This window comes from Hermetia illucens, chromosome 3 (genome assembly GCF_905115235.1).
Source record: "Hermetia illucens chromosome 3, iHerIll2.2.curated.20191125, whole genome shotgun sequence".
Lineage (NCBI taxonomy): Eukaryota > Metazoa > Arthropoda > Insecta > Diptera > Stratiomyidae > Hermetia > Hermetia illucens.
In genome coordinates this window covers 129581595-129608380 of record NC_051851.1, presented here as the reverse complement: position 1 = coordinate 129608380, position 26786 = coordinate 129581595, and the positions used below count along the sequence as shown (strand labels likewise).

The 26786-nt window shown below is 36.7% G+C and overlaps 1 protein-coding gene across 4 annotated transcripts in view; it reads left to right on the top strand.

The window, feature by feature from the left end:
* Window positions 1–26512, top strand: part of LOC119653134 (S-adenosylmethionine synthase) — a 52827-nt gene extending 26315 nt beyond the window's left edge. For 2 of the 4 annotated variants that reach the window (XM_038057665.1, XM_038057663.1), the window contains exons 3-8: window positions 4675–4752; window positions 16901–17023; window positions 18966–19078; window positions 19862–20005; window positions 24373–24908; window positions 25105–26512. In XM_038057665.1, the coding sequence (XP_037913593.1) occupies window positions 4675–4752; window positions 16901–17023; window positions 18966–19078; window positions 19862–20005; window positions 24373–24908; window positions 25105–25210 (1100 nt within the window). In that variant the 3' untranslated portion in view covers window positions 25211–26512. Of the gene's footprint in view, window positions 1–4674; window positions 4753–16900; window positions 17024–17310; window positions 17424–18892; window positions 19079–19861; window positions 20006–24372; window positions 24909–25104 lie in introns of all 4 variants that reach the window. The other 2 variants (XM_038057666.1, XM_038057664.1) reach the window with 2 other exon arrangements.
* Window positions 26513–26786: the final 274 nt, after the last annotated feature.

Sequence of the window (26786 nt, the reverse complement as noted above, 5' to 3'; positions counted from 1 at the left end):
AATCAAGTTCACGAGATAAGAGAACTCAATAATCTTTTTGTTAGCATTTTGAAAACAAGAAGTCTAACTATTGCTCACAAATGCAATCTACAATAAACTCGACGGTATTCGGAAGATCAGTCGTTGAAATTTGGGATAGATCAGATAGATTAAGTGATTATTCCTTATTCCAGACATGTTTATCGATTGAGACCGGCACTATCATCATCCATTATCAAATTTCAGCGTTTGCTACGTATAGAGCCTTCTTCTTACCACCCACATGTCATTAAACAGAATTTCCGACTCAAGAGAAAAAGAAAAGAACAAATTGAAATGCTTCTGTTGAAATACATTGACCCAAACAAACATTTCTGATTAAGCATTTAGAGGCTATCAACACAGAACATTATTTTCATGTGATAATATTTAGCCTATAATTACAAATGTTTTAGAAAATTCGATAACTCGAACAAATGTTGACCGATTGGATTATTAGTGGCTTCTGTCGGGAACATGATCTAGCATACGCTGACTCAGCCCGAAAGTTCACAGAAAGCAAGATAACTTTCAGAAATTACACATAAATTCTCCAGGAAGTAATATATCCGAATCTGAGGCTGAGTTACTGCAGGCCTTGACGTATTGATAACCTCTACTGCTTGGGATGAATCAGCAGAAAATAAACAAGAACTGAAAGACAATATTTCAACGAACTTGATGTATTTATAATCATGCAGTGTTGGTACATCATTGCTTCGCGCCGTATTGAAATCGGTTTCTTGTGACATTGAAAGACAACGTATGACGTAGAAGAAATAATGCGTTGGAGATGCAGATCCTATTGGTTTCGCAGTTGCTATTCAACGCGCAGTACGGACATGAAATAAGGTCAAAAACAAATATAGTGTTGTCTAAAAATATGGAGCTTAACACAGAAACATAGTCAAGTTTTTTCCACTTCTTCAATTATAACTAATAATAGTTTGAGTCTTTATAAAATGTTGGCGGTTGCAATCATATCAAGCTTCAATGAAAACCTTCAAGGTAAAAGGATAAGAAGGATTATTCGGTTCGTTTCAGAAGCCGTTGGGTGTATCGTCTGAATAATGTATTATTTTTTGAATTTCGGCAACAGCGATCCGCAAAATCTGGATAGGTTTTTTTTACCTCGATTAAGTAGCATTGGTTTTTCCTTAAAAGGATATGCTTTTTTGCAACTTCTGCTTTTAATTTTTCAAGTAAAGCTGCTTAATATTGACTCGTCATTATTTCGCTTTTTTTAAAGATAATCGATGAATACAATTTCATTATTGTACCAAAAAACGATTATCATCACCGCACTGGTCAATGGAAACGTCTTCCCTTCTTTTTAATTTGCTTTACCTCTCGAAATCCATTGTTTTGATTACTCGTCCGCAGTACAATTCTCGTAAACTCAACGTCCAATGTGCGTCTATATAGCGACCAGTACCATTTAAAGGGTTTTCCCACTTTTGGCCGCAAAATCTGGGTTATCTTTTTGAATTTTTTAACGAATGATATGATATTAAATAATTTCATTCCTTTTTAATAAACAAATTATTAATTTTATACTGCTCATAATGAACTTTAATGTTTTAGACAAAATGCTTTAAAACAAAGGTAGTCCACTTACGCTGTAAAAATTGTTTGGGTGGTGCGGAGATTTATGATAGGTATCGTTTCTATCCCGAATCATTTTTTTTATGCCACGAAAACAGTGGCGGACTGTTGAAACAAAGCAGCCAGATTAGCTGTTTTTACACATTTGATTGCACTAAAGTGGTTAAAATATTAACTTGATTAGGTATAGATTATGTGGTTAGAATTTCAAGCGAATCGGTTGATTAGTTTCAGAAAAATTTACAACTTCAAAAATGGTGTGAAAAAAAAGTGCTTTTTTTTAACGAATAATCAATGATAATTGCAACTTACAGTGAATCGGCATCGTCGTCGCAAATAAAAGATGAAATATGTATTACGAAAGTTTTGAATTAAATCACTCAAAATAGAGACACTTTATGCTCAAATTTCGTTCAATGATGGATCCAGAACCGTAGGGCGAAGATTTGGGCCTGGGGTGCTAATCATGCACAGAATCTGGGCTCGTGGTGAAAACAGTGCGGTCCTCGTTATTATCCCCCTTTTTCATTGAAATTTCTATGCCGCATGTTGCTCTGTAAATATATACCTATATACATGAATTTATGATTTGATCTAAGGCCAAAAAGTTTGAGTTAGAGAATAATTCGACTTAGAGAGTTTTGACTTGAATCAAAATGCTGTTCGGATCGTCATGAAAAATCATCATCAACGGCGCACCAACCGGTATCCGGTCTAGGCCTGCTTTAATAAGGAACTCCAGACATCCCGGTTTTGCGCCGAGGTCCACCAATTCGATATCCCCCGATGCAAACCAGAAAAGAGATTTTCACAAAGCTTCTTATAATAAACTCACTGGTTGCTGTAGTTTTTAGTCAGCATCAGGTAATCCGTACTATCGCACTTGAATTTAGCTGCTCATCTTGGACTTTGGCAAATTATGGCCCGGAGTTGCTATTCGGTTTTAATTTCCATTCTATATGAGCTATAGAGTCATCTAGGGAGTTAATTTAACTTGTCTTTTATTCCAGATATGAATTCTAAATAACATTGATCCATTTCTGAAATGTTTTATTCTCTAACATTTAACATTGGGTGCTGTCGAATCAGCATGTTACAAGTATCACGATGGAAGTCGCTTTGAAGTGTTTTTTAAAATTTGAGTTCTTGGTTCTCGGTATATTTTTGCGGAATTGTAAAGCGGGAGTCATTTACCTTCACCTCACTTGAATTTGGTTCATCATCCGTTGATTAAAATGTCTCTGTAGTGGTCTTATTGCATACGTATGTAGGTGTAGCGGCTTTGCCAATTTATTTTCAATATTCGGGCTATTGTCATCCAATTGACTGCGAATCTTCTTCTCCTTCTCCTCCCCCCATCGCACTATTATTAACAAAGTTAAAATAGGTCAAAAGTGTCGCTTTTGTACAAATTCAAGACTTTGAATGTGAAAGTGGATATTCTCACATAATATATGCACGCAAGTACCCCATTTGCACGTAGCCCATAATGTACAACTTTGAGTTACTCTAACTTTATCAGTAATAGTATGATTTTGATCAAACTTGGGTATATCATGTTTCATACTGCAGTCTATATGTTGTGACTCTAGGATAAGAAGAGTTTCTAGTCAATTTCCCAAGAATATAATAATATACACACACAGGCACTTTGAGGCCTGGACACCGTACGGAGGCAACTTCATGATTTTTTTCTCAGAATTTTCGGTTGGTCCTTTAAAGAAATGATCGCCTTTCTACCAAATGTCGAAACTAAGACTGGATTCGGAAATTACTAATCAAGGCCTTGCATTTGATACCAAATTTGACTATATTCGGTAAAAAAAATTGTACACCCTCCTTTTGTATGCATGGGGACTTCCCCTAAACTCAACGTAGAGAGATGTGACTCACTTAAAGACAAAACCTTAAAATGACGGGCATTATTTCTACTTTGTAATCGAACGTGTTATATATTCGGTTTTTAAGCTTAATTTGAGCGTTGTTGTGTTATTTTTTCATGTTTATTTTATTTTATTAATGAATCTGAAATGGTAATGGGCACATAATGATATCATTGTAAATAACTAAATCTTTATCGAATTATAGGCATAGCATCTTTACTGTTTATTTTTAACTGGTTAGATTGCGCATATCAACAATAAAGATATTTGTAAACGTTTGTTTCAAAGTTCATTTCTACAAAGTCGCGCCTGTCATACATGAACTAATTTGAGAGAAATCAAACACATATTGTTTTGAAAGAGAAGTGCCTTTGTCATCCTTCAAGCATTACTTCGCTGTTTCCTTTAGTAAAGGGGAGGGGGTTGCTTGCCGCTTCCAAATCGACAACAATCCAACAGTTAGAAAATCCTAGACATAATTTCTATAAACATTCTTAGTATCAACAAAGATTCCAAAGCAACAATTGTTTTTCTTAAGGCACTCAGTAGGCATATCGCCTTTCCTATCTACTTGTCACGTGCTACGCGTCTCTGATCTGCTACATTGAAGTTTACTTAATGATATTGGTGGCAACATAGAATTCAACGACAATAATGACTGTTAAATCACCAATGTCATCACTATATCCGTTATCTGTTGACGACTAAAATTCTGCTGCAACCAGAGCTCCATGTGCTAAACACGAGTCTTTTCTGTGATTTGTGTTTCTTTTGATTGTTTATTTTAATAACAACGGTCGTCCGAGCTCTGTACTCTTATTTCGAACCATTTGTATCGGGTTACGATTGAAATTGTCTGAACTTAAATATTCACAGCAAAGGCTTATGGATTTTGTCTGGTTGAAATGAGGAGCAGAAGAACTTTTTGGGCTATAACACTGAAATACAAGTAGCATTTAGATTTTTCGCCCGATAAAATTTTTGATGTGTTTAGAGAAACGCGGGAAATTTCCACCTAATGAAAAATTCATAGAATAGTTATCCTAATTGGAAAAGGGATGCAAGTCCTAAAAATGAAGTTTCTTTTAACCTGAATCTAAACTTCTAATATTATTTTCAATATAAACATTAAGTTTCCATGTTAACTTGATTTTCTTTCTATTTTCAGATAAAATGTGTGATCAAATCAGCGATGCCATTCTAGACGCTCACCTACAACAAGATCCCAATGCCAAAGTCGCCTGCGGTAGGTATTTTTATTTAGAACCGGGAATCGTTGCTTTATTGTTTTGTTAAAGTCAGGCACTGATGGACTTACAGTATTTCCAAACAAATTCTTTTATTGTTAAGTTTATCATCGTCTGTTTATATGAAATTCGATTCTACGTAAACGGCACTTGAAACGATTGAATGGGGACGACTCCATATCGCAAAGAAAATTTTCCATATCTGGACTTTCTAAATTTTCCACCTTTATAGGAAGCTTTACATTTAAGGTTTTCCTTCTATTATAATTGTCCATTGCTAATTGCATACTTAGTTTATATTATCTACTAGAAAGCCATGATTGTATTATTGCACCGACACTTTTTCTTAAATTTCACGCTACCTGCCCTTGAATCGGTGTGCGAAGTGTATTCTTATTTGCCTACATTCTAATACGAGATAAGTATTATCTAAAAATATTTAGCGATGTGCAGTTTCACGCAATTTCTTGGCCAACCTTCAAATCATAATATGAAATTTTTGAGAGAGAACGTTGATATTTATGTGAATTACATCTTGAAAGCGCAGTTTGATGTTACATGTATAATTTATATAGAGAAGAAAGTGGTAGATTTGTGCTCATGTATTTATCAGATAGAGATCCCAACCTCATAATACTCATAATCAGTGAGTTTAGAGTCATTCATTTTGTCTAGACTACCGACCCCATCTTGCGTAATGTTATTTTTAGCATGTTGAATCACATTGAGTGCGTACATGTGATCTGAATATCATTCACTTTGAAATTTTGTAAATGTATTTATGATTAGAGCCTAGCTATTTCTGGAATTTCTATTTATATTTACTTCCCTATTTGTTCGGCTAATATTAATTCCATTTCCGCTTATTATTGAATGGAATTAAAAGTTTCTGAGGCATATGACCTCTATGTTTTGATCCATATTTCCTCAAAATCAATAGAATTTGTGAAAGAAAGAAGAATGTCGCATCTGTTTTATTTTGTCAAAGTTTCGTGGTCATAACAAAGATGGCTCGCGTTAGGGGTAAAAATAGCTCGTAGGCTTTCAAAATATAGAAAAAGTAGTGTTTAAATCTTTTGAAGAAGTATTTTCTATCGAGTTTACAATTGTGCATCTTCTGTGAAAAATCGAACAATGTTTAAGCAGTTTAAGCATTTTTCATCTTTAGAAAATTTGGTTTTGTCTGTTTTTTATTTATTGTAAGTTTGGGTTTTTCACTTCAATTGAAGGCGTCTTCAACATTCAGTCGGGGGAAATTCTATATATATTTCTACTTATAAGCTACACATAGTGTATAGTTAGAAAATGTTAGGCCACCAAATCCAGAGAGCTCTGGAAAAATTTATGAAATATCTGGAAGTACTTCTACAGAGATAGCGCATCTAAGTTACTCAAAGGCAATGAAAATAGCGACAGGAGAAATATAGAAATATGACTCCAGATGGAAAATGTAAACTGGACAGTATCTTAAATTGCTGGGTATGCAATTGTGATCATATGTAAACTTCAATAGAACATTTTTCGTTGATATAATGTATTCTATGGCAAATTAAAAATCTTAATCTTCGTAAACTCTTGAACACTCTGTCGGCCAAGAACAGAAACATGTAACTAAGCAAATCACCTCTTAACCTTACGCATCATATAACATGCCGAAAAATCAATATTAGAATTCTTTAAACGTTTACCTCAGTTGTTGGAAGAAGAGTTGACGGAATAAGGTGTCTTTAAAAGGAATCCAGGAAGTTCAGGCGAGGTCTCGCTGTTTCATACAACTGTCTCCTACAGATTATATTCTTCAAATGAAGGCAAATCAGACTACGCTTATCCTTAGACCCTTTAAAAAGTTTTTGAAATACGTCTCTGTTTAGAGACACAATTCTTAGTTTTGCTAGTTTTCACCTGCAAATCTCTTGTAATTTTTGTTTACGGGTTGCTAAGACTGACTAGTTGACCCTGATCAATGCGCATTCAACATCAACAACGATTCTAAGATAAGAAGATCTGGCACGCATCCTCGTTAAGTTGGCCCTGGAAAAAAGCAAGACGAAGTACAGGTGGCAACGCCAGTACCAAAAACCAAAGAATCAACAGCATCAAATGGTACTGGCCAAATGAGAACAATATTGATAGGACACTACGACTTTAAGATCGTTGATAATTTTTCCTATCCAGGCACGAAAGTCATAACCAATAACAGGTATGCCGATAAAATTCGCACACGGTTGTCGACAGTCAACAGAGTCTATTACGTCTCATCATAGGGTCAAAGCTTTTACTGTACAATACAATCTTATGCTAGTAAAAAGAAAGATATTGCGTTTTTAACACGATAGATGAGGCGGTAATTTGTAGTTCCATTCAAGTCCTCCGGCTGGGCATTTCTAGATGTGTGACCGAAATCTGTACAATAATAGAATCTAGCTTTATTTTCGTGTCAAATAGAAACTTGTATTTTTGAATATTTTTTTCGAATAGAATTAAAATCACTATAATAATAACCAGAGCTCCTTACTCTAAATGATTTATGGGTAGTTTGCCGTACTTTCTAGATGGCAAAATCGCAGCAAATAATTCGTTGCCTCCAAAAAAAATTTACCTGTCCTTTGGTTTTTAATTTGAAAAATATTCAAATTTTGTTTATCACGAAGGAGCATTGGAAAAGCTACTTATCCCTTGAACTAGTTCACAGTGCAAACGATTCTTAATCTTTTAGCTCATAGCCTATTCAGCTAGTTCGTATATTTCGATAGGTACACAATAAATTTAATTTTCCGTTAACACAATAAATGTAATAAATATTAATAATATCATTTAAAAAGAGAATATTATCATATCTTGACCAAAGAAGCAACAGTGGAGTAGTCTAATTAAAACTTCATGAAAAAATCAATAATAATAAATACCCTTGAAGTGATTGTAACTATATATCTCCTATGGATAATGCTAAGCAGTCAATTCTTATTCAGTTCTTGAGTTGAGTATGTAAGTGGCCTTATGAGGAAAATGAGTTTATCTAATTTTCAAGAGCACTATTCATTACGAGAATAATTCATTTGAATTTGAGCGATAAGTTTTTTTCCACAAATTCAGTTTCCATTTTAGTACCCCACGGTTTTGCATAATTTTTAGAGTTTTGGCTTGTAGGGCTATTGTTCACAAAAATAGTACCTGCTCAATCAATGGAAGGCTTCCAAAGTTTGAAGCAATTCTACAAGAGAAAGTTCCCTTTTAAAGCTAATCTTATAAATATTTACTTTTTTTTTTAAAAAAAAAAGGCAATAGCAACAAATTGTGTTTACCACGTACTAATAATGAGCAGTAATTAAAATAAGGTCTCATTATACAACAATACGTTTTATAGCTTCATATGTGCACTACAATGTTAATATACAATTATAAATTAAATTGTATAATGATAAACACAAAACTACATATGTTTGCTATCATCTTGACTGTGTGGCATGAATATGATTTCTAGAATTTCATAAATTCTGTCAGATTATGCTATCTTTTTCCTTGAAAATTGAAACTAATTACCTGGTACACCAACGGATCTCTCACAGCAGAGGGAGCTAGCGCCAGGATGATTGATCCAAGGAAAACTCACTCTGAACCAATGGGTAAACACACTAGTACATTGCAGGCATAGACATAGATGTGCCTCTTTCAATCTCCAAAGAAACTATAGGGTTCCGAACATTGCTTCTGACCAATAGCCAAGCGGCGATCAAGACTGTTGGATCAAATCATTTGAACCCGAAACTGGAATGGGCATGCTTTAGGAAACTGAACACGCACGACTCACACAATGAGCTTGGAATACTCTGGATTATATGAGGCTGCGGACGAATTGTCCAAGAAGGGAGCAGGGACGCCTCAGCACGAAGCAGAACTTTTCTGTGAAATCAGAAACAAGTTCATGGCTACGACATTGAAAATGAAGAGAGAATTATACTGGGGGGGGGGGGGGATAGGAACCCAAGCACTAAACTTAATCTAGAAGAGCCGCTGAATTAAAGTGGGAATACTCACTAGCTACTGCCGACTAAACTATCACCTAGGCACTATGTATTGCTTCTATCGTGGGAACAACGCAATCTTTGATAACTGTTTTGTACTTTTCTGCATTGACAGCATTCCCGAGAAACGAAAAACGACCAATAACTTTACATCCTCACATCATTATTTAGGGAAAATGGCGTGCACTTCATATAACACATTGGGGTTCAAATTTTCCCACTTTTCTTCGCACCTGGGACGCACTGTCAGATCCCAGCAGTCCAGTCTCGTTCCAATGTCCAATTCACTTTCTAGCAATTCAGTGCGTAACTTAGGAGCAGTTGAAAATCTATCTAGTTATCAATCAATATAACACCTGCCTCAGAACAATTGATTTTTCTCCCTATTTCTCTATTACTATCCCCTTAATAATAATAATCGTTGGCGCAACAATGCATATTGGATCAGGAGGCAATGTGGTCAGCATTGCGCTCGCCGAGATTATTACCCTGATTTGACTCAGGTACTCATTCACAGTTGAGTCGACTGGTATCCGCTGTTAAATCACGATACAAATCCCACTGCCATCAGTGAGATCGCAACCTTCCGTACCGACAGTCTTGTGCTCTAATCACTCCACTATCCGGACACATTTCCTTGTTCCATAAAAAAAGAATACGCGCCTTTTTCTCAATAACTTTAACTTTTTCTTTCCTGACATTTTTTTCACACAAAATTGGAGGCTTCTTTCTCGCTCCTTTCTAATCTCCAAATAAATTGATACTGAACTAAATGTTTTTTTTTTTTTTTTTTTTAAATCATTTATTTAAAAACCAGTGACTTACATTAAATACATATCGTTTGTTTCTTATTACTAGCCTAAATGTAGCTTATGTGTCATAATTAAATATTTAAAAAAAAAACGGGTGGCTATTACATTGTTTGGCCTGCCCGACCTTCTCTGACATTACTTTTTACTGTGTATTTACTTTACACATAGATCTTGACAATTCATGATTAAAAAAAACTGGACATATATTTGAAAAAAACTGCGCCTGCACCTAGAGCGCGAGAAGGCTTATTTACTTACTTATTCTGACTTAATCTAATCTAATAAATAATACTTAAATCTAATTCTTATAACTAATGTTTTTATAGCGCTCACAATTTCGCGCTTAACCTCTGTGCACCCCTACCAGGCAAGGAGTGTCGAAGAGAGAGACAATGGCGGGTTTTAATGCAGAGCTCACAATTTGGCAAGGCCTTAAGAATGTGGCCAATGGGGTGGAGTTACCCTCCAGATAAAGTTGCCTCATGAGTGGATTCGGGTGATTCTCCGTTCTTTCGAAGAATCTTTCTAACAGGTTGAGAGCGAACTCTCGAAGAGGTTTAACTTTTGCTCGCCTGTACACTTCGGCATTGCGGCCGCACTTCTTGGTTTTCCAATTGTACGACAAGCCGACGCAGTGTCTCAAAATTTTGCGCTCGAAGGACTCGCACTTCTTCATAGCTTTGGTCGAGCAAGAGATCCATGTAGGGGCTCCGTAGCAAAGAATCGGTCTTATGAGGACTTTGTATAGGGTCAGTTTAGATTTAGTGCAAAGTCCTACTCTTTTACGAAGAATAGAGTAGATTTTACTTAGTGCACCGCGTGCTTTGCTGAGAACAAGATTAAGGTGGGGGTCGAATCGTAGGTGTTCATGAAATAGCATTCCCAGGTATTTCATTTGTTGTGAACTGTTTACTACGGTATTCCCGATGCGTAGCTTTAAGCGTTTAGCTTTTCTGTGGATAGATCTAGATCCCAAGTATCTGGATTTTCTCCGAAGAGTAATAACCTGTGTTTTAGCCTCGTTGATTTTTATCCCCCAGGTCTGGTAGTACTTGCAGAGATCTGTTAAGTATTTCTCAATAGCATTAGCTGCCTTACCGGGTCGGAGGCTCGACGAGAAGATAAGCGTGTCGTCAGCGAACTGTAATAGTTCTGTGCCGCTCTCTGGGATTGGAGCGTCGGCCGTGAAAATGTTGTAGAGTGTAGGCCCTGAAATGGATCCCTGCGGTACTCCAGAAGTGACCGGTAGGAGATCGGAATAATCATTTCTCACGCTGACGTAAAAATGCCTATCTTCGAAGAAACTTATTATAAGTCTGATCACCGGGATAGGGAAATCAAGGCTGATTAATTTGAAGATAAGTCCGTTGACCCACACGGAATCAAATGCCTTTTCGAGGTCTAATGCACACACTACTGTGGGCTTGTTATTGACGTTAAGTCTGCTACTCACTGAATCGTGAAGGTAGCTTAGTGCGTGTTGGGTCCCGTGCTTAGTCCGGAACCCGAATTGATGGTTCGGAATAATGTTTTTCCGATCGCAATGTTGGACTAATCCCACTGTCCATACTTTTTCGAAGAGCTTGCCCAAGTTGGAGAGGAGAGAGACGGGCCTGAAGTTTTGTGGTTCGTGGGAGCCGCCTTTTTTTTTAATGGCGATTATCTTTGCTACTTTCCAAGTAGTGGGAAAGTAACCATTATTGATGCAGTTGTTGAAGACTGCAAGAAGGAACTTCATTGATGCCCTAGGGAGGTTTTTGATGACAATATTTGCTATGTCATCTGGTCCAGTTGATTTGTTGCCGTTAAGGCTTTTAGTGATGGCTGCGAGCTGTGATAAGCTCAAAAAGGTTTTTGGGTCATTTGGTTTACAGGATGGGTTAAAGGTGGAGAAGGTAGTTAATTTTAGTGAATGCTCATGAAGAAAGTCTTTGATTGTCGTGTCTACAATCGAACTGACGGCTCGGTTGTTACTAGGTGAAGGAGAGTTTAGTTGATTTAGGAATGACTCCGCGAGTATTTGAGCTTTCCTAGCGTCACTGCCGATGTTTTCATTGTTTTTGGTAAGAACGAAGTTTTTGGATCTGTTGCGGCCTGTCAGCCTATTTATATGTACAAACATATTAGATCCGGGTTTCACATCTGCTAGCTTGCGAGTGAGTTCCTTGCTACGGAATTGTTCCACCATTTGACGGATTAATGTACTAAGGCAGTTAATCCGCGAAATTAACACTTTATATTCCGTGTTAGCTCTGTTGCCATTTTTGTGGAAGATTCGCTTGAGATTTCTGCGCCAGATTTTTCTGACTTTCAGGTGTTTCATTATCTCGTGCGGCAGTTTATTGAACTGAATCTCATCGATTTTGAGGAGCTTTGTGTTTCTGCGTGTAGCAGAGTTGATGGCATCAGTAGCCAAGATGATGGCCTCATCGATTTCTTTGTCCGTTAGATTTTGCGAGACAGTGATCTTTTTCAGATTTAGCTGTGGTGCCAATTCTGCCCTGAATTTATCCCAGTTAGTATGGGCGAATGATCTTATTGCGCTGGGTACTCGCTTTTGCAGTTGAGAGTTTAGGGAAAGTATAAGTTCAACTGCGAAGTGATCAGACATCCCTGGTAAAGTTTTGCACGTTAACACCTGCAGTGTGAGAGTGGCATCTGCGGACATTAGAAAATAGTCAAGTATTGACTGACTTGCAGGCCTTGTGGGTGTGTCTGGCAAGATCATCTCAAGCTGGTTTAATGGACTTTGATTATGGATCCATTTTTCGAGGGCAACCCCATTTCGGTTTTTTGCCAAATCGCCCCAGGAAGTGTGCCGTGAGTTAAAGTCCCCACCAAAAATTAGGTATTTAGATTTAGACTGGAGATCGCTCAAGATTTGTAAGTCTTGGCCCAGTTGTTCAGGGGGAGAGTTACATTTTATGTAGACTGCAGCTATTAAGATGCGTCTATTGTCGTTAGTTTTAACTAAGGCCGCTGCCGCGGAACAGGTCTGCAGGTTTTTGATGGAGACTTCCTCAAATGCATAGTCTTTTCTGACTAAAAGGGCGGAACCGCTGTTGGTGTCGTCCCGGATAATGTTATATCCGGTAAAATTAACGTTGTGCCTGCTTTTTAAATGTGTCTCTGAAACACAGAAGAAGTCTGCTTTCAGGGAATCGACCAACTCTTGTGCGGTGGCACGTTGGGCGTGTGAGACCAAGGACGCGGAGTTAAATGTGACGACTTTTAACTCCATAAACTCATCAAAAGTTGGATAGCGGCTAATTGTCGCTGTTCATTTGTTTGGGCCGACGCGATAGTTTCGACCAAGTTTTGGAAGGCCAATTTATTGCCTTGAGGGACTTGAGGGGCTGTAGTTCTAGGAATAGTGTTCCTAGTTGTTTGGGTAAGAGGAGTTTGGGGGGCTGCAGCTCTAGGGAGAGTATTCCTAGCTGCTTGAGCGTAAGAAACGCCCGGTTTGGCCAAGCTTTGTGACATCTGAGTCACCGCCTGTTTGGCATTTATGGTCTCGGCATTTTTTTTCGCCCTGCCAGCTTCCCTTCTGGCAACCATGTCCTTGTATGCCGGGCATCCGCGATAGTTGGCGGGGTGTCCGGCCTGGCCGCAATTGCAGCAAGTTGGTTTGTCTGCGGTGGGATTTGAGCATTCCCCTCGCACATGGGTTTTCGTGCACCTCACGCACCGGTGTACGATGGAGCAATTGATGGCGATATGCCCGAAGTTTTGGCAGTTGTAGCACTGCACTTCTTGAAACGGCTTGACTTTCTCAAGCGAAATTTTCTGGTGAAGGATATATTTCACCTTAAATGCTTCGTTTAGATCTTGTTCTGGCTCGAAAGTAGCCATGAACAGCCCTGATTGCGACTTCAAAGGAGATGCCGGGTTCAGGCTGTGGGCCAGTTTGTCGGCTCGTGTGACTAGATTTGAGACACTTTTCAATTTTAGGTGCGGATACTCTTCGTTGAGTTCGCGCATTATGTCAGCCGGCTCAGTCTCTCTATGAAGACCACGGATGACCAAGGACTGAGTCCTTAAAGCCGGAGGGGTACTGGTCGTGGCATGCAGTCCCTTTTCCTTAATAAGGTTGAAGATCGCTGCATGATCCTCAAGACTTTGAGCAAAAATGAGGGTCCTATCGGCCCTCGTATTTTTTAGGGTTGCTTTTAACCCTTTCTCTTTTAATATCCTCAAGAATTGAGGAACATTAATTTTATACCCAGTGATGGGCGGAATTTTTGCCTTTTTTGGGCGGGTAACCTGGGGGGAGGGTGCCTGAGGGTTTGCCGGAGGGGCATTAACTCTACTTACACTCACCTTTTCTCTGTTTCTCTTTTTCCTCCGCTGGACGAAGTTAAACTCGTCGCCTTCCTCTTCTTGGATGACGACGCACATCTCTCCATCTTGATGATGTTGTTGATCCTTCTGTTGTTGCTCCTTCAGTTGTTGCTCGTGTTGTTGTTGTTCATGTTGATGTTGTTCACGATGATGTTGTCGTTGCTGCTGCTCCGACGTTGCGATTGGCATCCTCCCTTCGAGGGATGCCAAGCGATCCTCTAGCCGCTTTATAATTTTTAGCTGACAGTCCAGCTGCTGGACCATCGCGGCTTTTTCTAGCTTCAGCCCCTCGATTTTTTCGAGGAGGGTCGCGTTTATTGCTTGCAGCTCTGGGGAGCTGCCTTCTTCTTCCGATGACATCTCCTCGGGGTGTATCATCTTACACCTCTTGGCGGACATCCTGTCCCCAAGCCCGTATTTGCTGTTGTGCGCAGCAGCTCTGGAATGTAACAATATTCTTTTAATTTAATGTTCTTATAATAGTTACCCTTTTTCGGACGTGAATGACACCACTGTCCAGAACGTATACTTCCTTCTGGATTCTTGTTCAGCTCTGCTCTTAATGACCGTTCGCTTCGAGAGCTCGGAGCGAACTGGTGAACTAAATGTGAGTATCACAATCCTTTTATAAAATAAACATTTAACTTCAAATCCCAAAACCGACACCAAATGTGTAGACGTAATTAAAAAGGTAGAATCGTAAAGGCGTTGAGTGAGAAAATTTTTTTGTCGGGCACTGTATGTGGTTTTTCGGTCTCGGCTCATTCTTATCTCGCCATTCACTGATGTCTGGATTGTACTAATGGTTGAATGTTAAGCCAGACAAGACAAAATAGACTTCAATCGAGAACACAAATACAACCAGCTGGTTAGTGATAGCATTGAAATTTGGTGGAAAGTAAGTTGAAATCTGATAAAACGGTAGAAGTGCGATACAGTGTGCGAAGTCTCCTGAACGAGGGGAAGACTAACCAATCCATCTGTCAAAACACCCATCTTAAAATTAGATTGACAGTTAAAGAACCGATCTGGTTCCCCTTGGGGTGTTTCCAAATGTCTCATGAGGACGCGAAAATCGTAGATTCGTTACAGCTGTTTTAAATTCTTCAAAAAGGCCTGGAAGTTATTGTGAATTGAAGCAGCTAATTCCTCGGGATACGTTGATACCACCACCATTCAAAATTTAGAAAATTGCTAAAATATTTTATGATAATCGGTACTATTGTTCTGAATGCTTTTTAATTTATACCAGGGTTCATCTGATGTCCTACATATACACAGCATTCAAATGATTTAACAGACCAATTTAGCCAGACTGTGTTTATGAAATGTATTTGGATCAAGCGTTATCGGGTCAATATTTGAGGTTAGAGCCGCCAATTTCATTTGCTTTTGATTTACTGTGCTACTTCCTCGTTAAATCTTTGACTCTCAATTAACTATCTAGCAATTTGTTGGGTCTACAAAATAACGCGATTCTCCAAATGTAATCTTTTTTTATTGAGATTGTGCAGGTAAAGTAAGTCTAAATATTGTTTGATTTCTTTTTCTTTCATAATAAAATTGGGTAATAAATAAAATAAGGTCTGATTACGTAATAATACGTTTTACAACTTCATATATTCACTACAATGTTGGCGTATAATTAAATCTTAAACTATATACCTAATCATAGAAATAAAATTGTGCATTCCTTATTTGCTATCAACTTGACTGTGGGCCTTTAATATGATTTCTAGAAAAAAATTTTTATTAAAATCGGTTTACTGTCTCAGAAACGATTACTCCTATTTATGCCAATTTTAGTGAAAAGGTGGGAACTGTGAATTCTCTCGCACGCAATGAGTAGCATTGTTTAAGGGAGGTGCATGTATAGAGACAAAAGGGGATTGTAATATTTTTTTTCACTGAATATAATCAAATGAAAGGTTTCGATTAGTATTTGCCGATGCCGATGCCGATGTTAGTTTTGATATTGGTTGCAAAAGAAAGAAGTGCGAAATCCGATAAAGGTCAGATAGTTCAAGGGCTCCCAGGAAGGTGTTGGCTGGTAGGAAGCATATCTCCATTTCTGTAGTAATCTGAAACTAAAAATTCAAACGTTTTCTTTATCGTCTAAACCACGATTATAACTTTCACTTACCAAAAATTAAAATAACGGAGTTGCAAAAATTAGTTTTGAAACATCTTGTTTATTTTTCTTTGAAAATTCAAAGTAAAAATAAAATATTATTAACGAGAACACATAATCATGGTTCAGACCAGAACTAGATTTGTAGACTAATATGAAAATTTTTTAGCCTGATTGGTTCAACAGAGGTTTAGTTCTGCTTCTCAATAGCTGAAAAAATATGGTTTCGAAAAAAAGGCAACTAAAGTTTTCGTTTTGTATTCACGTCAACATGCCGCCTGCTCTTTTATTTGCTGTAACTTCGAATTTCAATTCAAAATAAATTTAAAACAAATTGATTTGAAATACAATTAACTATTTGATATTTTTTGGAGCTAGGCATAAGCGAAATCCTTTATAAGTTTTTTTTTGTTGCTGAGATTATCCTACGTGCTGTTTAATTTCTTTGTCTTTCCGAATATAATTTCTCAAAATCAAGTTATTTTGGAAATTGGCCGATCATCTATTTGAGTTCAAAACAACACATTTCACTAGGAATCCCATTATTTCCAACGAACTTTCACAATTTATACTCCTTAGAGGAGTCTTGAGCAGGTGAAATTCATAGTAATCCATCATGTCTACTAAATCAGGGCAAAACTTGAACATTTATTGTTATCTATATCATCTTGACTCATGTCCATTAATACAAGAACTCTGTTAATTGTGGATTTAAGATAATTCCAGTTATTTTGTCAGGATTTTCTTCTGTTTCATTGCAAGACTCAACCAATTATGCTATCAATTTATATTCATTATATTTGTTCAAATTTTTACTAAAATTGTTTATTTTTATTTTCAGAAACCGTTGCCAAGACCGGAATGATTTTATTGTGCGGAGAAATCACATCAAAAGCAGTTATCGATTATCAAAAAGTTGTTCGTGAAACCATCAAACACATTGGCTATGATGACTCGTCAAAAGGTAGGTTCATGTCCTCGATACATTATGGATATCATCCTTTTGAGAATATATATTCCTCAACGAAAGGAAAACGCATTGGAAATCTATAAATCAATGAAATTTCGTTTGTTTCTTTTTATTTTTCTTCTATGTCCCCCTCTTGTTTATCCCCTGTACACTGCGATTTTACTGTATTTTCAAATATCCGAAAAATTCCAATTTGAAAAATCCGAATTGAAATAAAAATCACTTTCGTGGGTATCTGATATGTTAACTGCGGTCATCCGAAATTTTCTATAAATAAAAAGGCTTCGATTGGAAAACGGCAAACCTTCTGATTGCAATTGAACAACAATCGGCCAATATTGCAAGTGGGGTACATGTTAATCGAGAAGAACATGATCTTGGTGCAGGTGATCAGGTACTTAGACAATCCTAAATTCTTTTATGATTTTATATGTATTTTTGATTGATATCCTTTATCTTATAATTTCCAAAATTGTTTAATGAAAACTAAAAAATTCTCATATAAAAGTGAATTCATGTGAATTATGGTGATTTTAAGTTGCATTCCATTTTTAGTTTGGTGACATTTTCTTTAAAGAAGGAAAAGATAATTTCCCTATTTTCTGCTACGATTAATCTGATTGTACTCACACAGCGAGATATTTTCTTACGATTTGGTGCCCAGTTTAGAGAATGCTTTTGTTTTTTTTGGATTCTGATGATAAATTTGCATTAACAATTGATGGTATCCCGATTCAAAGTCTTGCTAATTACTTATCTCTTGCCTACTGTCTAATTTTACTGAAAATTACAAAGTTCAGTAAAGTGTAAAGAATCCAGAAACTATAAAATCATTCATGCCTTTTTACACAATGTTGTATCGTCCCGAAACATTCCTACTTGTTTTCATGGTCTTTTCACGAGTCTTCATCTTCTTTTATTCAATCGAAGTTCACCTAATGGGGACTATTTTGAACATGATTGTAATGTACGTCATGTGAATGCCGTTATCATAGACCTAGATTCAAATATCGAGGATTATTTTCATTTGGGGAAAATACATACGCATGAGCAAATAGTCGAGCGAGTTCTTATCCTTCAGAAAAATAAATGATGGTGGTAATACACGCTTTTCATGCATGATACGAAAGCTAGTAATAAATTAGTTTTAGAGCATATGTTAAGATAATGGAAATTTGCGAAAATCAGTTCATATTTAAATAAAGCTCTCCTTACGAAATCATGCTTCAAGGAATATAAAATTATATTATTTACAGAAAATAATTTTTAGCTTCCTCTTTTTCATACAGCAATTCAATTCTTTTCATACACAACGTTTCCAACGAAAAAATGAATGGAGTACAAATGTCGATACAATCCTCTTCTGTCACTATTGTATTCTGTTTCCTTAGTTTTGCTTAATTTGAACTTAAACAGATCCCATCCCTGAAAACGACTCTACCAATGAATTGATTCCCATCTTTTTATTAATTTATTTCAAGTTCGTAGAGCACAGGTGCAAGTAGAACATGTATCAATTTTCTAATTTCCATATAGTTTCATTTATTTGAAAATTTCAATTTTATGTCAATGAAATCCATCATTACTTTATAGTTAATGGTCTACGTTATTTGGGATATTTTCCATTAGATTGATAAATATGTTGAATACTAATGGTTTCTACAGTTTTTACAACTTTGATGATAACTTTATTTCATTTAAACTGAATTCATCCCCTGCAGCAACAAAGACGGACCGAATATTAGTTTAAGGGATTTATAGTAAATATCATTTAATATTCCGAGGGACAATTATCTGTACTTAACGGGAAGACGGCTTACAAACGTTTAGTGGGAAACTTTTCTTCCAAAATCACTCCAAAAGCATTATTTAATCAAATATATGAAATGTGAAAATATTAAAGAACCTTCAACAAAAAATTCTTATTATTTTAAAGGCTTCGACTACAAAACATGCAACGTACTATTAGCACTGGATCAACAATCCTCCGATATTGCAGCCGGAGTTCATATAAATCGTCCAGAAGAGGAAATCGGTGCTGGCGATCAGGTCAGGAGAAGATGAATGAAAACTTATATCCCTTCTCTATGCTGCTTTCTTCTTCCTTTAATTGTTTTCCTGATCTATTGTGGAGGCTTCATATCTGTTCTGTATTATCTTGCAATTGTTTTTCGAATTTTCGTAGCTAATCTCGATTAACTTGCGATTTTATTACTACCAAGTGTTCCCGTTTCTTTCTTGTTGATTTGTGAATTTTTTTGCAGATTAAGCCTGGATGATATTCAGCTGTAAATTCTAAGTAATTTGAAGATATGAAATTATTTTATGAATTCTACGGACTGGATATCATGCTTGCATGATTTTCGCTTACTGTTGCATTGTTTTTAGTTGCATGGTATTTTATCAAAGTGCTCATGGGGAATCGGCATAATTAGCACTAACTGCGGCTAGCCTTGAGAAACCGTAACAATTTAATTTTTCGTTATTTAAATAAATTCTAAATTAATTAGTATTTAATAATCACTTGTCCCCGTTCACCAAATGCTAATTCTGCCGAATAATTCCCATAATTTGAAACTTTGGTTTTAATATTAATCTGGCACTGGAAGCTTAGAAGTAGTCACCAAATGCATGCTCACCCTCCATCAAATAAAATTCGTTGCTAATTAACAAAATGCATCATTTTACTATGTACGCTTCTTAGTTTATTTTGCTAGTTTGATTTTTGTTTTTTTATAATGCTTTGTTATTTTTTAGTCTTATTATTTATTCACGTGCAATATGAATTTAATTATTGGTTTCTGTTGTTGACATTTGTTTTTATCAATTCAGGGTATTATGTTTGGCTACGCAACAGATGAAACAGAAGAATGTATGCCACTTACGGTAGCTTTAGCGCACAAATTGAACCAAAAAATAGCGGAATTAAGACGAGAGGGAGTGTTCTGGTGGGCACGTCCTGATTCTAAAACTCAAGTAAGTAATAGTTTACAGCTATTATTCAAATTAAGAATATGGAACTATAAAAACATTTGAAATCAGATGCAATGTGTATTATCTACGGTATACTTCGGATAGTCGTGCCCTTGGAAGAAAAAAAAGAATTGAGTAGTGCAGACTAAATTACTTTGTTTGGATTAATATCGAGTATTACACCAATCTAAAATATCGTCCTTGCAGTATTCATGATCACCCGTGTTATTTTTGAATGTTTTCACGGTAAACCATGGTTGGTTGTGTATTTTATCGAAAGAAACATCCTTTTACAATTTACCAAAGCCCTGATAAATTTTTAAAGCCTTGTTAAACTTTTTTTTTGTGAATTTTGTTGTTTTTTCAAGGCTTCTTTAATGGATAAAAAAATTACTGAATGAATCGAAATTATCCTAGTTTGCGGACCGTAGAAATATGTTCTGAATAAGTCGTGAAAATTTCTAAGAATTTTCGTTGGATAGATTTTGGGCTACGGTGGCAACCGATTTTAAACATGCAGGTTCGAGAAAAACGCATTTAAAAATTAGAATGCGATTTCTAACCATAAAATCTGAACAGACCATTAATTTGCTATATCTAGTCCATAAACCTTAGGTTTCTTGAAGAAACACAAGTAAAGCTTTGGCTCCAATTCTTATAGTTTTACCGAAATCATTCGAACGTTATTCGAACCAATAAATACGTGCTTTTTTACGGCGATCGAGGTAAACCTGGCATGCGAAATTTCACCTGTTTAACACTCTTATAGGCCGACAAACGGGATGACCCCCTTAATTGAACAGGTTCGTGTCTTTTTTTATAATAGAAGCTAATCCCGAGGTTCCAAAGGGTTTTTCAGGTTTCTTTCAAATATTTTGTTTGTACGTTTATTATAAGGAAGAATCATGGAGTAAGGGGTTCGATTGTTCAACCTAATATTTCAATGGAAGAAGGAGTTTTTCATGCATATTTCAATTCAATTTGAGTGAACTACCCTCCACTTTCTATTGAACGTATCGGACCACATATATTCCCCGACACATAACTAGAGGGTTTGTCCCAACATTCCGAAACATTCATAAGAAGAGTTTCATTGACTTGAAAAATAATGCTTGAGAATAATGTCGTACTGCCTATAAGCTCTCAGGAAGGTGTCGACAGGAACTACTTGGGGCAAGTCATCAAAGCTCCTATGATTTCCTCCAACGTCCTGTGATAGCGACACTTCAATACCCTTTTTATTCTTGGAAAAAGAATTCCGGTGGTAAATTGTACGACGCATTTATGCCGTTCCTGGTCAGAAATTTTCGGCCCTGTTTGTCCTTACAAGACAAACAAGCTGTGAGTCATAATGGATCCTTCTGAATAGACCACACAACATTTATCTTAGCACATTGCGCGAAATTTAGATCTTCGCTTCACGCAAAATGGCACTGGACTGAAGATAAACACAAACAAAACCAAGGTTCTCAGTCTGACGGGGTGATCGCATACCCTCTATCTGTATTAATGAGCGATTTGACCAGAAGGCAGAAGTGGCGGTGGGTAGGTCACACATTAAAGAGAGGCGACAATTTCAATGCTGCTTGTGACATGCAGTGGAACACAACCCAACCCTCTCCCCCAAGATGGCCGAAGAAGAGCACTTGGCGCAAAACAGTAGGAGAGGAGTGCGAACATCCCGAGAAGTCCTGGAAGGAGGTGAAGCGCATTTTAGCGAACCACGTGGATTGGCACGTAGCTGTGGCCGGCGCGCTATGCCCCACAAGGGGTGAATAACAGTAGGTATATTCTATCACCTCGCAACAATTGAATAAAGGAGATTCCCTCTAGTTGACGATCAACATTTTCAGAGCGCTCTGACGCACCTGTTCTTTATCTGTAAATTTTCTATCAAAATGCAATGAACCACAGTTTACGGCCTGTCTCTTAAGTAACGATCTCCATCAGGTCAATAATTAACTTTCGAAGTTTAATACAAAACTTGATCAAATATCGTTGTCCGATGAACCACTACGTCTTGATTGTTAATGCGTTATCACGACACTTTTCATAGGAAACACCATCCTCACTATACGACGACTGTAGCAGGCACTTTTTTAACCAATTGGCAACATACTAGCGCGTCTGATTCACTATAAAATTTGCATTTTGGTACTTTTGGGAGAGAGTAATCAGACTGCTTTTTTACTTAAAACTGTGATGACAAATTGCTAAAGTCTCTACTAAGTGGGAGGATTTCCAAAGAAATATTCAACATTGCTCAACATTCAAAAAAACTTAAATTAGATTGGAATTATATTTTCTTGTAATTTAGGATTCAAACTGTGTACTTTTTGCAATTCCTCGCTGAGAGTGCCATCCTGCTTGTCAATCATGGTAGTAGGTTATAAAATCTTCAAGACCATCCAGATTGAAATTTGAATTGAGAGTAAGCTACTGGTCTATCAATTTTTCCTTCTTCCATGTTTTACAACAGAATACTTTCTCGGATATGTATAGTTGGGTTTGCTATCGTTATCAAACGGTTGGGAGAGGCCTTTTGCTTTAAGAAACCTATTTCAAAGTTTCCAAACTTCCTTTGCCAATTGCGGAACCCGACTGAGTTTGACGATATCATCAGAAGGCTTATACGAAATTGTTTTTTTATTCTTACGTGACGATCGATCAGTATTTTTTTAAAAATGGCCTACGCGCCATCGACGACGGTTCGATAAAATGTACTTCGCCCTATTCATCGGTCAGTCTGTTATAATGGATTCCATTACATTGCATAGGTAGCAATGGAGTTGGTGCTCTTTCTTAAGGTGTGAAATATATACGCTACCAGTACCGCAGTCTAATTACCACATCTACCGACACCTGGTCCATACACCAAGACACGGTGGAGATATGGGTTCAGAAAGGTTTGAAGTCTTTGAGTAACAGTAACGGTTACTTTCCATGTATTGTTCCCATATAACAGCACAGAGAGAATATTAGCGCTGGATAAAGTCAACTTGATCTTTTTGTTCAAGTGTCATTCTAGATTCTAAACAAAGCAGCAAAGGCAAATCTAGCACTGTTATTGCGTCGGGTCGCTGCCACTCTTAGCAAAAACGACATCGACCCCCACGATATTCTGCGCATTAATGCAGATAGAAGTTCCATTATTGGGGTGTTTTAGGAAAGATGCCGTGTCGTTTTCCTCCTCCGAAGCTCATTGATATGGGCAGCGCAGGAGGAATCAGAGTGGAATCCAGCCTGCTCTCTATTGATCAAGCTTTCGAGATTTTCTTTAATATGTTGGAGGATAATTCTAAGTGTTATGTTTGCAACGCAAATATCTAATTGTCGCACTCAAGGCAGTTGCCTTTCTTCCGCAATGTCGACAATTATCTCCTTCCACTCACTCAATTATGGGAATCCAATAATTCAGGCAGTTCTGCAAAGACCCATTGATGGCCGAGATGATTTCACTTTTGTTTGGAGAAGTATTCTGTATCCGCATATCACGATGACTAGCCCCCCTTTCATGCACAAAAGATGGAACTTGACTAGATGTTATACGGTTGAGAATCGTGGAGAAATGATGCGTTTATCTCTTAAACTGCTCGTCGTCGTGAATGATAAGACTTGTTATCTCCTGCAAGTTCTTTCATAATGTGGTATACCGTAGCGAAATAATAGGTTTTTGCGACAGCTTCTGCCTGATTATCGCAATAACAAATTCCCTTTTACCGCGGTGCACGCAAAGTTCCATTTTCCGAGATTTGCCGCGGTGCTAAAGCGCTAGCGCGTTATATTCGCTCCCTGGCCCCTGCTCACAAGCAGGGAGTGAATTTGAGTGCATTTGTGAATTTTAAATCTCCCATCTTCCCATCTTAATTGTAAATGCAATTAGTTCAGGTGAAGTTGACCCCATCTACTGGCCCCTTCCTCTCTCAATCGGACTGAACCATATCTGATGGAGCCTCTATTTTTGTAGCGTTGACTTCAAAACAGAATTTCATGTTTTAACTTTATCACAACCCTTAAGGCCGTATCGTTACCACTGTTGCATTATAATAAAGAAAATATCGACCTCAAAAATTACTTTTTATTTTTTTTCACTACCTTTGGTTTAATTTTATGTAATCCACTTGGATGTAAATCTTTAGATACTGCAAATGATAAATTAGGCGATCCTTTTATCAATTAACAAAATCTGAGTTTAGAGCGTTTTAGTAAAGTAAAATTCGTTATCAATGATGCTTCTTTTCAGAAGATTATTTGCTACATTGAGTGAATAATGAAACGAATCACCTAACTGAGAAAACTAAACATTAATATCAAATAAAAAACATTATTATAGCTCTCACTAATAACTTTCTTCCCCGCATTGATTCCAGGTTACATGCGAATATTTATTTGATCAAGGCTCATGCGTTCCACAACGTGTTCATACCATTGTAGTATCAGTACAGCATTCTGAAAAAATCGCACTTGACGATCTTCGTAGCGAAGTAATGAATAAAGTAATTAAGGAAGTTATCCCGCCACAATATCTGGACGATCAAACAATCATTCACATCAACCCGTGCGGACTGTTCATCATTGGCGGACCTATGGGCGATGCTGGTTTAACTGGTCGTAAAATCATTGTCGACACATACGGAGGATGGGGCGCACATGGTGGTGGTGCATTTTCTGGCAAGGATTTCACAAAGGTCGATCGTTCAGCAGCATATGCAGCCAGATGGGTGGCCAAGTCACTTGTCAAGAGTGGTTTATGTAAACGTTGTCTAGTCCAATTGTCATATGCCATCGGAGTTCCAGAGCCGCTATCAATTACTGTGTTCGATTATGGTACGTCTAAGAGGCCACAAAAGGAATTGTTGGATATTGTGAAAAAGAACTTCGACCTGAGACCGGGCAAGATTGTCAAGTACGTATAAATTTCTTTTATTTTGTTTGTCCTATCAAAAGTCTGTGAAATTAAATGATGAACGATGTTTATTATTTGCTACACAGAAAGCGATGCATGTAGAAAACGTTAACTGAATAGTAAACCACACACTTTCGACCACATTTGTTACCAAACGAAGATATTTCTAACATTTGCCGGTTTTGTTTTCTTACAGGGATCTGAACCTTCGCCAGCCAATTTACCAGAAAACAAGTACTTACGGACATTTCGGACGAGATGGTTTTGCCTGGGAACAAGCAAAGAAATTAGTTCTTGATTGACTAGATGCTGATAGTGCTGAGTGTGATCAGCCTAGCACTAAAAAGTTTAAACTCTCGTAATATTCAATTTTTTAAAGATTTCGTTCCTATCCCTGCTGTTTCCCCTATTTTAAAGCTCTTCAAAAAATGAAAGAAAAACCAAAATTTTTAAGTTTAAATGTATATGTGTTAAATATAATAGTTTTTATTATAATTTTATTATTTCCTAACTTTAAAACTTTTATATGTAATATGTGAAACCTTTTTTATCAAATGGCAAACAAAAACAGAAAGTGGTATCTGTTTCTAGACAAATATATCTCGCTCTCTCGCCAATATTTTCAAATTTTGTGATGTTTAACTGTTTCAATCTCCATCTGGACTCAACACTTTCATGCAACTTCAACAGTGCGAATGAGATCCTAAAGTTTAGTAGGCAACTGACTAGCCATAATTTAAAAAAATACTTTAAAACGAATGAAAAATTGAATATTTCGTGTTGAAGAAGAACTTATTGTTTAAACTTTAAGAGAATATTTTTCTAGGAAATAAAAAGAAAACTGACGATGCAAAAGCTCCAAGTTTCAGACAAACCATCTATAAAATTGGTTTTTTAGATTTAATTATTTTATTAGACTTAATTTAAGTATAAAAAAGGCGAAGTGAAACAGTGTAGTTGCAAGCAGGAAAATGAGAAATAAATCTGTCAGTAACAATAAGATGAAAATACGAAAGCAAAAATTGTAACTATTCACTTTTTTATGGTTGTAGGAAAAATGTTTGTTCAAATAACCAAATCCACGATAAAACTGAAAGATCCCAACCCACATTACATTATTCATGTTCTAACAAACTATTTGTAATTACATAACTTCCATAAAAATGTGTAGACAAGAAACAAAACTATTTAATAACGAAGATCCAAATTGAATCCAAACTATACATTTTAAAGATTCACCCATAAATATCACCCTAGAAATACCCGCATTTTGGCCACCATCAGAAAATGCTGCAAACTTTTGTTGTCATGTTTATGTAAGGACACTAGATTCTAGAATGTTTCTTTTCTTCCAATTTTATCCATTGTAGGAAACAAATATTTTCCATTTTACATCCACCATTAATTGATCAATTGTATGTAGCTTTCAATTTTTCATTGACTTTGTTATAACATCATTGATGACATTTTTAGCAAAAGGAACTGTATGGAAAGTTTCAAAAAATCGAAAACACAAAAATCTCTCATTAGAGGAAAAACTAGTAAAAAATCTACAAAAAAATGATAAAAATAAAAATTCGGAACACAATTATTACTCCTGGAAATATATGTTTTATTTGAACCGAAATTATATCCAAAAGCTTGGATCAGTTTCAGAATCCTGTTTTTAGTCTAAAATGTGGCTACAGAGAAATCAACATGACTCGATGCATGACAAGTTTTACCTGGAAATGGTTGGATAACAACAACCCCATATCCAGAAGGTATTATACGAGCAATATGTCAAGTTTTCAACCAAAAAAATCGAATATCCGCACTACTGATTTTTCGTACAGATATCGATCACAGATCCAGAAATACAGGAAAAATATCGTCAGA